Source organism: Sceloporus occidentalis, unplaced genomic scaffold, assembly GCF_023333645.1.
Source record: "Sceloporus occidentalis isolate IW3139 unplaced genomic scaffold, rSceOcc1.0.p SCAF_56, whole genome shotgun sequence".
Classification (NCBI taxonomy): Eukaryota; Metazoa; Chordata; class Lepidosauria; order Squamata; family Phrynosomatidae; genus Sceloporus; species Sceloporus occidentalis.
Window position 1 is genome coordinate 3,714,862 of NW_028317036.1, and position 12,926 is coordinate 3,727,787.

Here is a 12,926-nt window from a genome sequence, read left to right on the forward strand (position 1 = left end):
CCTGAATTCAATAATTAAGAGGGGTGTCCCAATTTGTTTGTCCATATAGTGTTGTACTTAGTGTATATGTCTGAATGTAACAAAATTATATGTGTATAAGCACTTAAGCAGCTTCTCATGCTAGAGACAGATTTCTATAAGGAACACTTGTGTCAGGCTTGGCCTGGCCATCTGGCACACTATACAAGTGCCTGGTGGTCCGCTGTCCAACATTTAGTTAACAGTAAATTTACCTGTAGCGACCAGTGTCAGGCAGCTGCTGCCCACGACAAGGAAATAATTCTGCCACTGTACAAGTCACTAGTCAGACCACACATGGAATACTGTGTACAGTACTGGGCACCAGTGTACAAGAAAGATATAGTGGAGCTGGAGAGGGTTCAAAGACGGGCAACCAGAGTAATAAGGGGAATGGGAGGACTACAGTACCCAGAAAGATTATCAGAATTAGGGTTATTTTGTTTGGAAAAAAGACGGCTTAGGGGGGATTTAATAACTATGTATAAATATATAAGGGGGCAGTACAGAGATCACTCCCAGGACCTATTTATACCCAGGACTGTATCTATAACAAGGGGACATCCTCTACGGCTGGAGGAAAGAAGCTTTCTACACCAGCACAGACGGGGGTTCTTTACAGTAAGAGCGGTGAGATTATGGAACTCTCTGCCAGAGGAAGTGGTTATGGTAAACTCAATAAAAGAGTTCAAAAGGAGCCTGGACGTGTTTCTTGAAAGCAATAATATTACAAGTTATGGATATTAGATTAATAGGGACAGAACGTTGATCCAGGGATTTATTCTGATTGCCATATTTGGAGTCGGGAAGGAATTTTCCCCCTGGTATGGGGCAATTGGCATCTGCTTCATAAGGGTTTTTTTGCCTTCCTCTGGATCAACACAGTAGGGACACAATATGTATATAGGTTGAACTTGATGGACTTTGGTCTTTTTTCAACCTTATGAACTATGTTACTATGTTACTATGTTACCTCATACTCACCGGATCTGCTGCTTCAGGCTGTATATGCAGAAAAAAGTAGCGTGCGGCCACTCATATCCAGCTGTCGTCTGCACTGTTATGAGCGATGGTCAGGCTTAAAGTGGCAGGGCCATCCGACCATCGCCACTCCGGTCCTGCTTGTGTTCTATAGAACATCTGTTCTGTTTTACAGTAAACTAGACCCTTTAGCCGGACTTTACATAATAATAACTATTTCTATAGTTTATATAAATTATGTATGTATTCACAATCTAGTCAAGTGCAGAGGCAGAGTTTACTCATTACTCATATTCGTTAATATGCTCATATTTATTCTTATGCTATTGGTTACCAAAACTGATATTTAACATAACCTACAGTATGTAGTTTTTCTATATGTGAAGCACTCCACCTAGTGCCTGTTTCCCAGGGATAACAACATGTTATGACGTCTACCCATTAGCCTAATCAGAATTTATTCTTCTAACTGGATTAACAACCAAGTCACCAGATAAGTAGGGACTAGAAATATCCCAGCAATTAGAACGTCTAAGTGTCTGCTTTGTAAACAGGGGTGAATTTTTCAATCGGGTAATTACTATTACTATTCATTTTCAAAATATTATATTTATGATATACAGATTATTTCTACTAGTTTACTGCAGTTTTAATTTATTTATCTTTCCTGATGGTATTAGCTTCAGGCTTCAGTAAACATTATTTATGATTCTAACATGTACTTGTTATATATTGTGTTATGTTTTTTCATTTCTGCATTGTGACAGCATATATCATGACCTACATAGGTGATTTTACCTTATATGCAGACTGGGCCCTTGCGCTGCTCTATACAAACCCTACCAGAGTATGAAGGGCAGATAACTAATTCATGTGAACTTAATATACTGTTTTTGTGTTAATTAATGTATTGTGTTTCTTGGGTCGTAAGTAATTAAATTGATTTTTGTACAGAAACAAATTGCTGCATGCTACTGTTTAACTTTATAGCATGCTCAAGCCCAATGCCTGACAGGGGTCTCCTTGTAGGTCCCACTACTCTCTCCCTCTTTTCCTACTTCTTCAATTACTTTCAGTCATCTCTTTGGGGTTTGCTGCTTATAATGTACGGGAAACTGAGGGAGTTGGAATATTCACTGTAAACTCTCCCTTTGGTGAATAGACCCTGTTGTCACCCATTTCCCACGTACTGTAAATAGGGTTTTACACAGCTCTAGAATTGAAATTGCGTAAGTGAGGGAGTTGAAACTACAAACTCTCTTTTTAATGAACAGAGCCAACAAGTTTTATTCACTATGCTATGAATCGTAGGTACATTGAAAATGTCTCCTGCAAAAAGAGCAGAATAAGCCTTGCATAATGCTTACCTTTAGTTTCTTTTTATTTATACAGGAAGAATATGAAGTCACTGGTTTTACTAATAATATCTCTGCTATGTCTAAAACACCTACAAACGGCACCAACTCTAGAAGAAAATGAGAGCACAGACAGCAAAAAAATTAAAGGTGTGGTGCACAATAAGAACATTCCGGTGATGTATCTTGAATTTTTGTATTTTGCCATATATAATATAGAAATAATTTCACTGGCATATTTAGCAGAGGATGTTGTCACAAAGAGTGTACATGTAGGACCCGAACTGGTAGGAAGAGCTCTCCCAGGGAATGACCACTACCCAGACTTACACATACACAATAGGGGAGCAGGAGACAGGAGAAGGGGGTACAGAACTCTGGAGCACAGATAGACTGCTTTGACTGCTAGCGGTAGCAGTAAAATTAGTACCAAAATTAGGAGCAGAACCTTTAAAAGCCATCTTAGTCGGAAAAAACTTGAGTGGTGATGGAGCCAAAAGTTGTGGTACCACTGCTCATCATGATTCAGAGGGAGGCAAAACAACGCTACCAATTGAGGAATTGCTACAAACAGTAACATTCAAGAGTCATTTTTTAAAAAAATGCATCCCACAATCCTGCTTCAGCTATAATGATGTAATTCTGCAACAAATGCCTTGCTATATTTACATCCTGACCATTAAATATTTAGTGACTAGTAGATTAGTAGATTATTGAGCTAGAAATGGTGGTCCTCTGGCCTAACACCCCTTGTGGCTGGTAGCCCTTCCTATTTTTCAGTTAGACTGTGCATGTTATTAACTGGGTCATGGACCAGCATGCTTTAAATGTCCTGCAAAACATCAGAAACTATGCCTCCCGCCTTGCCGGTCTACACTTGACCTGTTCTCCAAAAAGCATTTTACATGAAACCAAAGCTAGGGTGATCCTTTAACTTTTAAGAGTGTGCAGTGTGTGATACTGTCATTTCTACACAATGTCCTATAATGCAAATATATAGGGTTATTTTAGCAAGAACAAAATAATATACTTTTGACAGTAATTCAGGACATAGATATTTAGCGGTTTGCTTTTTGCTCTGCTTAGAGGTTACATTAAGAAAAATTTCTCTGCTTTCTCTGTTCAGCGCTAACAAAGCTTGGTGAAGAGTTTGTGGAAGAGGAAGTAAGAAAAGCTTTATTAGGAATTAAGGAAATGAAGAAAATCATGGAAACAAATGAGGAGAAACACAATGATATATTGAAATCTTTAAGAAAAACCACAGAAGAAAAAGTGGTAACATCATTTAACCTTCAACATTTCAAGTGGCTTTTAAATGTTACAGTGCCCTCCACTAAAATGTCCTTCACATAAACTGAACTCTCCTTCTTCCTGTACATTAAACCAGTTTCTGCTCTTCTTTTTGGTTTACCCAACCACATGTCCCCTCTATCCTATCCCCTTTTCATCTTACCTGGTCTCATCGACAATTTTCCACTCACTAACTCTACTGGATGTTTCCAATAGTACTTCAGACACACTACCATAACTGTTTTTTAACTTCATTTCTACTTCAAGCTTCTTGAGTAACTTGTATACATCTGACTAACCAAGTTTTGGGACTTCAACTGTTTAACTGACCCTAGTGGGACCCCGGCTGAAAAACAAATAAGCACCATCTTAAGCAATCTGTCCCTCTATTGTGCCACTGCTCAAAGGCATGGTTACAAAGGTGACCTCTGATCTCTTCAACCGGCCCATTTACACTATTTGTTCCAATTTGGTATAGTCCTCCTTAGGATGCATTATCTGTGTAGGTGGCCAACGGGAGTATTTTATTGCCTCTTTTTATTAGAGGCAGCATCAATAGCTGCTTGTTAGTCCAAAGAGGGTATATGGGTTATTCAGGTAAGCAGACCCTTTAACTTTGGCCGAGTCGGAGTGTAGCAGTCTATAAGGACCTCTGGTGGAATGTGGGGTACTCACCACACTCCTAATGAGAATGTTAACGGCTTGGTCCAGTCTAGATTGGTAAAGTGTACCTATAGTTCATTTATATGACTACATGTTACCCCTTTTTCAATATATTGCTGTTTGTATAGTATAGTAGGTTGAAAAATGACCTCAGTCCATCAAGTTCAACCTTTCACACATACCCATCTGATGAGGTCAATTGTTATTGACAGTGCATAGTGGAGTTACTTTCAAAGAGCTAATTTCTGTACCAGGAAGCCTGGAGGCTAAAACCCGGTGTGCCCATACACTGCATGAAGTGCTGGGCCCTGTGTATCTCTGCTAGTGTACATGTTAATTTTAGTGGAAATTATTCCCTTGCTGACATGGCTATGTAAATATAGTTGGCTGATTTTAAATCCATAGTTTGATTACTGCTGCACATTTTTAACATAAACAATTTATTTCAGAGGACTGAAATTATTATTTAATTAAACAGGAAGCAGTAAAGCTTTTTGAGGACATCAATGAAAGACTGAATGATGCAGAAATGCAGTGCAGTGAGTTGCAGAAAGATGTCTATGATGAATGCAAAGCTTGTATTGAAAGGACCTGTATTACTTTATATACAACTACTTGTTCCCAACAGGGATTGCAGTCATTCACCACTAAGGTAGGTAACTTATAATATACTGATTGTGAACATCAAGCAACATGCAACCATGTATAATAACACAAAACACGCTGATTGGAGGGATATGAAGTAATTGGGCCATTTTGAAATACAAACAACAAATCAATGTCAACTTGTTGTTTAGCATTTTGATTATTGAAAATGAAATATCTTTGGTGATAATTTTAATGCATGATTAGATAAAAGGAGTGAATGAATAGACCTCTTATATCAGAGTTGTTGAAGTTTTTTTTAAAAAGCATAGTATCACATTTCCATTGATAAGACTTGGGCTGTTTTGAATATTGTCATGATAGGTTGCCAACCCGATTCCTTTTAACTTTGATAGTTGCTGTTGTATTAAAACCACTGAAACCCATATATACATAATTTCACTGCATATAAACTGATGACCTTGTAATTGTAGACTATAACCTCTCCTTAAAATACGCTACCTTACTGTACCTCGTTTCACACCTTTATGTATTTAATTATTTCTATTGTATCTCCTTTTCATCTTTCTTCCAAACTTTACAAGACCCATTGGTCTTTCTACATTAGTTTTATCCAAGAGCAGCTTTGTCTTGACAGCCTCCATAAAAATTCAGTAACTGTCAATACGAAACTCTGCCAAGTTCCACCTTGCTGAAAGTAATTGTAATCCCAGGTGATTCTGCTGCGGTCAACACACATGAATAATGGCCAAAGTAGACTGTGTTGAAAGCAGGAACACAGAAAATTACATTAGCATGGTGTATCCAGCCAAGAATGAGGCTCAAGTAATGTGGGTCACATGTTCCTGGGGCTACTTTTTGCCATTTGTGACCAAATGCAGGGCAGCTTTTGTAAGCTGTTAGACAATGATTCTTTTGTGGTTAGGTAAGAAATTGAATGTATTGAATGAACTAACTTTTGCTTCTTATTCAGGCTCAAGAGATGTTTAAGGAATGGTCTCCATTTACTCATTTTATGCGAATTGGTGAAATCAAGGACATAAGCAAAGCTTCAGACAGGGAGGTTGCCCAACTTTCCCAAGCAGATAAATCCTTCAACTTGATTATGTCTGATGTTAGCAACCTATTTAATGAAAGCATCCTGTTTTTAAAAAATGCCCACCAGGCCTTCAATCAATCATTTCAGAATTTCTTTATGGCTGATGTGATGTTAACAGATGATAAAGAGTCCACAGCTGAGCCTCACACGGATCCTGAGATTTTTAGTCACTGGAACATTTCTAACTGGGTCCAGTCTTTTTGCGATTTTAGCCAGGCTGTTTTCGAAGGTATCACTGATGCCGTCATCAAAATGTTTAAGGACTTCACTCACGAATTCAAAGATTCTTTGGTACCACCAGGTGAGTTTTTCATGCAGAGTTTAAACAATTCACATTAAGCACCATTATAGCAAATGAAACCTTGACAGAAACCTTTAACAGCACTTTTTGTGGACTTAAACGGCTACCACACACTACAGTTCTTTAATACATAGTAAACAACAAACGTTAGATTTTTATAAGTGCTGCCTTTAGTTAGACTGCCAAACCATCATCCCTACTGTTGAATTTACATATCGGATTATCTAGACCATATCTAGACCATTGGTTTGTCCAGGGTGACTGACTTCAAAAGTAGTGAAATGTTTGCAAATTGGTCATTTATTAATTTAGCTAATATAATCAAAATATTATGCAAGGAACCTAGTGGCTCATGGGGGATGAAAATAAAAAAAAAGTTTCTGTGGATAATATGCTTAGTATGGCCAATACAAAATTTTGACTAAATAGACATTATCAGTATCAGGAAAAAGAACACTTAGAACGCTTTATAGATCATTGGTGAGACCCCTTCTAGAGTATTGTATCCTGCTCTGGAGACTGTGGGTCAAGAAGATCTCAAATAAACCCTTAAGTAAGCAGAGAAGACATGTGAAACACACTTAAAACCTAAAAGGAGACCTAGGGGAAGTCTCCCTGCTATATTTTAATTGTTTTCTTATTAGTTTAACTTTCAGCTGTTTAAGTGTCAAAACCCTTAAGTTGTTGCTTGCTCTACAGAAATCATAAAGTCAAATTGCCTGTGATAAATCAGTGTATGTAAAGTATATTTATAGAAGTGCGTGTGTTCCAGAATCTGCAAGTCATTTTGGAGCTCTAAAGTCTGAAACAAATCCATCACTATGTAAGGAACTTCAGAATTCCACGGAATGTTTGCCATTTCAGGAGAGATGTCAGCTATGCAACGAGACTTTCATGAAAGGTACTGTGCATTATAACACAATGCCATATGTAATTTGTAGGGTGTCCTGTTTTATGGGTTAAAAATAAATGTGAATGTTGCTGCCAATTTTCAATTTGTTAAAAAACTGCTATCCAATCATGATTAAACTGTAAAAATAAAACAGAACTAAAAACTAAAGAACTATTTAAGGTCGATACATGTAATATAAACATGACACAGTCCATTTCTTATTTATCCTGCACATACAGGAATTTTCAGGACCTCCCATTATATTTGTGACCAGATTACGCACCGTTAGGACAAAACCAACTTCATTGATGATAGGCCTGTTAGGTCATACCTCTCAAGTGTCATGTTTTTCAGCACTGCCTTGCTGTCCTGCTGACCTGCCTTACTATCCCCATTTTGGGGTGGAGAACATGAGCTTGAGATCCTCCCTGACTACCTGCTTAACTATGAAATGGATTAAGTTCTGTGCTTTTGCAGTACATACTTCAATCACAGCTTCCACATGGCTACCACACGATTTATTGAAGTAGAGCCCTGCAAAATGGTGTCAGTCCTGCTTCAATAATTGGCAGGAGGCTAGACAAGTGAGGTAAATGAATAGTCCTGCTACCAACTTCACCTTCAACTTCAGGCTCCACTACAGCATAGGAGATAGAGCTCCTCCATTAAACCACCAAAGGTTAAAAGGTATGGGTGAGCTGGTTGGGGATGTAGAAAACATTATTTGATAAAAAATGATGTAAACAATACAACATAAATGGTCTACAGAGTGGAGCAATTGGAGAGCAGAGTGGGCCAATGCAATGCTCCATCCAATTTCACATTGAAAACTATGCGGGGCTTTGAAGGGGCACTCCAAGACTTTCATTAAGCCTGTGTAGGGGTGAGGAATGGACATCAAGCCTCAGAATCAGAGACTGTTGAGCGTGTTCCCCTGTGCCTCTAGGGCCTTGAATGGCATTACCTTCATTGACCTGTGTTTGCGTCAGCGAAGTGGAGGCCAGAGAAGGCTTTTATTTTATCTTTTTTTTTGGGAGGGGGTAATTGTTTCAATTAACCTAAGGGATACCTCACAATAAATATCACACACACACACACACATATATATATATATATATATATATATATATATATATATATATATATATAAATAATACTTCTTGCAGAATAGAAGACATCTGGTAGTGTACAAATCTTATACTGTGCTTGAAATGTTACATTTATTTGTCTTAAAGTTATATTGTGTCTATATTGTGTCTACTCGTCTGTTTTATTACTTACATACCATCCAAACGCTTCTGTGCTTTAAATTTTCTAGCAATTAAATGTAACTGAGTACCACCTAGTACAGTACTTCAAAGCTCTTGTGAAGGAATGTTTTAAAAATATACAGAGAGGGTGGATGAAAGTGTTCTAAAAAATAAAGAGCAGAAGAACTTGACCACTAGAGCAATGAAAAGTATGACTTATTAATTATTATATATTTTTCTGCTTAGAGTTTTCTCTAAAACAGACATCTGGTCATCTTAAACAAACATTTACACTTTATGTAATTCTAAATTGGGAAAAAATATTGCAAATTGTCTTTAGAGAAAATGTATCACAGATTTTAAATGGCCGGAAATACAGCAGTCTTATCTCAGTAGTACTACTGCCATGACCATGGTATACAGTTTCCTACGAGCAACCAGAAGAATGTCTCTGTTTATCATTGATTCATATGTGTTGTCTTGTTATGTTTTCCCCGATAATACTCTCAAGACTGTCCTGATCTCCTGGAGCTGCATATAAAGTCTGAGGTGGCCTTTAAGCTGGTTAATATATCTACACAGCAATATGAGGATCTCATGCACATCGTTCAGCAGCACACTGAAGACACCGCTGATATAATGACACAAATGAAAGAGAGGTTTGGATGGGTGGGACAGCAGACCAATATGACATATGGGACTAACCACATCTTTAGCATAGATAAGGTAAGATAAGGTATATATATGAGATCATATGCATTTCTCAAGGAAAGTGCTGCTGTTTCCAACATTGAATATTAGAGGGGGGTTCAGCTGCAATGGGATCCTAAGTCCCAGTGTGAACGTCCAATTAATATGTTAAAAAAGCAAGTTCAATGTGGGGCATTTAAAATGGTCAAGTGTGACATTTTACCCATTTGTTACCTATTTGTCCCTGTTTGTGTAGAAATTTTTAATTAGTATATGCATAAGGAGTACCACCGGAGATTGGATACTTACAAGACTTCCTGAAGGAAAGTCTTCTTAATGTCCCATCAAGTCAGAATGCATGGTAGGCTTTGTACTTTTTTCAGTGGTCAAAGTCAATCAAGTAATATCCCATGGAAATGGCAATATTGGCAAATGAAATGCAAACTTTATATATCTTATACAAGATACATCAGATTTTTGTGTTACAAGTAGACAATGGTAAAATCACGCCAGTCCAATAAGTTATATAGTTCATCAGGTTACATTAGAAACACATGATGATTCTTCCATTTTATTCATAGGGCTTGATTAGAGAAAAGTTAATTTGACTGGAGACAGCCAAGTGTTAAGTACTGCATATCTAAATGTGTGGAGTCTTGTGTGAGTATGTAAATAGTTTAGTTATTAGCTGGGCAACATTTTCACACCAGTAGGTAACTGAACAGATTTATTGAAATCTAGCGAGTTACCAAATTTGCTATATTCTTGCTAAAACTATAAGAATAATTTGTAAATGAAATTAAAGACAACCCAACAACCACTTCTGCGAGGTAGAAACCCACATTTACAAAAAAGTTTGAGAATGATTACCACATTCTGGTAGTTTTGAGGTTGTTGATCCTCAACTGGAACTTGGCAGTAGGCGTTTGAATATTTAAAGAGCTAATTGTGGGCTACCACTGGTACAAAAACCAATGTTAGCTTGTTAACTTGGAACTAACTTTTTTTTGTTTATTTTCTCCAGGTATCTTTTATTTATAACAGTGAACCTGCCACAGTAAATGAAACCATTATAGAACTGAATGTCTTGTCATCTCCCAAATTTACCATTAGAATTCCTGGTGACATTGATCTAGAGAGCCCAGAATTCATGAAGTATGTAGCTGAGAAAGCACTCGATCTTTACAAACAGAATTTTTAGAGCCACCATATAATCTCCTTTCACGTTTAAACCACACTGCTAGAAAGATTGTAAAAGTTATAAATATATAGAACTGATTGATGATGTAGAAAACCAAGAAGTGCAATATGTAGCAGAAGGAAAACATGTAAAGTCATTAAGAAAGCTCCAGTTCTTTGTCTATATTCCACAAATCCGACTCTTAGAGGGAGACATTAGATCTCCTGGCTCGAAAAAAAAAAGTATCTCACTCTGCATCAAAACTACTGGTTACTTATTGATTGCTATTTTGGATAATTTATGGATGGACTTTTAAAACATAACATTTGTGGACACTGTCAAACTAGGTGGGAGTCTGCATGGTTGAGCAGCAGAGGGACCCTGACGTTGGTGTAAGCTTCTCCCCTTCTCCACATGTAAAGGTGTGCGGATGTATCATATCTGTGCCTATGGGAGTCCTCAGATGCACTTATCCTAGTTCTACTTCACCTTTGCTCACACCTGAAAAATTGTCTTGGATGTCCATGGTCAAACTTTGCTGGCATGCGCAACCACAGGAGAAATGCCACAGACATTTTGAAAATTTGAGGTACCGCTACGCAACTTCTTACCAGGATGAAGCACTATTTGATTTCCATTTCCATGCAATATCATGGCAACTCTATTAAATGTTTGTCGAGAAGTAAATACAATAAATTGTTCGTATCTATCAATCAATAAATAATCTGCTGTCCTTAATCTTCTGTGTGAAAATAATATTAATTAAATACTAATGTCATGTTTAATGTTTTGTGGTATCTTTTGAAAGTGTTGTGAGGTCATAGACTAAAATGTAACCGTGACTTACCCAGGCTAAAATTAAATATACTTTATTTACTTTCTGCCGAATTAAAGGTGTAGACTCCTATAAAAAAAGGGGACTCGGCTCCAAGCCAAACAAAATACAGCTACTGTATGGATTTCTAAATCTGTACTGATCTATACTTCCTTAGTGACTTCCCATTGTTTTCTAGCGCATGTTTTTGACACATATATTATGTTTTATATAGCACCGTCATATTCTAGAGCGCTGTACAATGGGTAAACAGGACATAACAAGTAGTGTATGACATAACGATTTGACTTACAGAAACAAGCGGTAAGGAGGGCCCGGATTCCATTGCTGTTGATAACCTAATGCTATCCATTCCCCATCATATTTTCTCTACTATACTTATAATAATAAAGAATTAAGACTTCTCGTGGCTATTAAACCGTTAAAGAGAACCCATTTATTCTCAGTATTTGTCTCCCTCTTCAGGCCACCTATAGCAGGGACATGTAGAAACACCTATAATTTTTGCAGGCATTAATGGACTTGAATGAGGTACAAAATGAACAATAGCAATCAGGGCCAGGCTGGTGATAACTTTAAGGCCAGCAGCCATCTGATGACATAAGATCGTCTGGCGGCTGGATATGCATAGCCGCAACCTTTGCTTTTCTGCTCGCATAGTGCGCGGCTGGGCATATTCATCTCATGGCCGCACCCTGCAGCACCCATATGCTGCTGGAATGGCAGGTTGGGTGAGTGTATGGCTCTGTCCGCCAATGGCCCACTAGTCATTTGCACGGTGTGCCAAGTGGCCAGTCTAGGCCTGATAATAAAATTAACAATAACACAAACAAATGTAAGGAGAATATGTGTACCCCCAAACTTTTTATATAATATCTCTTTCTTATGAGGTTTTACCAACACTGTATAAAGTTTGGTTATGATCCGTCAATGCATTTTTAAGGATTAATACAGAAGCGATTATTTTCTACAAGTTATTTACATTATACAGAAAATAGTATGGGGTTCTGAGTCCAAGTGGTGCAATCACCATGGCAATGGATGGAATTTTCCTGTTCATATAGCTCCACTTTTTATCAATTTTCACTATATATCCCAATTTCTAGTACTGGGGGGGGTCGCATAAGCAAATTTAAGACTGTTGGCAGGTGTGCCCACATGTGAGATCCCTAGCAAAGGGACGCCACACAGTTGGTAGCTACGACACACATGAAGCATACTTCACATGTTGCCAGCATGGCTGTATGTTTCACATATGGAAAAGCAAGGGTACCTGGGGTGCAAATCTAGTTCCAATTGCTATAGAATCTCCGTTTTAATTTAAAGGAAACATCCCTCAACTATAATCCCACATTAAGTTCTGTTGAAATGCAGGTGCACGTCACAAAAAGGGGGATTCCGTCCTAAATTAGAAGTGTTGATCTATTTTTATTTAGATATATCATATAGTATAACACTAATGCATTTTATATTTTGCACAAACAATGTGTGCACACAATAACCACTTAATAGGTAGACTCCAGCGAGGGTATTGGGGGTCTCAGAGGATCTGCTATGTGCTTGAGGCAGCATAAACAGTACAAACATAACGTTACAATTATATGTTATGCATAGTGAGTCCAGTTATTTAGCGGAGGAGGCTCTCTCTTCCGTAAACACTAGGTCACATGACCCTGAAAAGCGGGATAATTGAGCGGGATGAGATACGCGCCAAAGTTTTAGACGAGTCTTGGGGCTTTAAGTGAGAGGAGGCAGCAGCTGTGACC

General features: G+C 37.9%; 1 protein-coding gene across 1 annotated transcript; it reads left to right on the plus strand.

Moving 5' to 3' along the window:
* Positions 1-2,663: 2,663 nt before the first annotated feature.
* LOC149287838 (clusterin-like protein 1) lies at positions 2,664-10,346 on the plus strand. The gene is made up of 6 exons (XM_089492434.1): positions 2,664-2,721; positions 3,481-3,629; positions 4,786-4,959; positions 5,887-6,313; positions 8,967-9,181; positions 10,170-10,346. Exons 1-6 carry the CDS (start codon positions 2,664-2,666, stop codon positions 10,344-10,346), a joined length of 1,200 nt encoding a protein of 399 aa, XP_089348560.1.
* The last annotated feature ends 2,580 nt before the right edge of the window (positions 10,347-12,926 follow it).

Coding starts and splice junctions, on each gene's coding strand:
- LOC149287838 (XM_089492434.1), top strand. CDS start 2,664: ATGACCACTACCCAGACTTACACATACACAATAGGGGAGCAGGAGACA. Junction 3,630..4,785: donor AAACCACAGAAGAAAAAGTG/GTAACATCATTT, acceptor TTAATTAAACAG/GAAGCAGTAAAGCTTTTTGA. Junction 9,182..10,169: donor ACATCTTTAGCATAGATAAG/GTAAGATAAGGT, acceptor TATTTTCTCCAG/GTATCTTTTATTTATAACAG.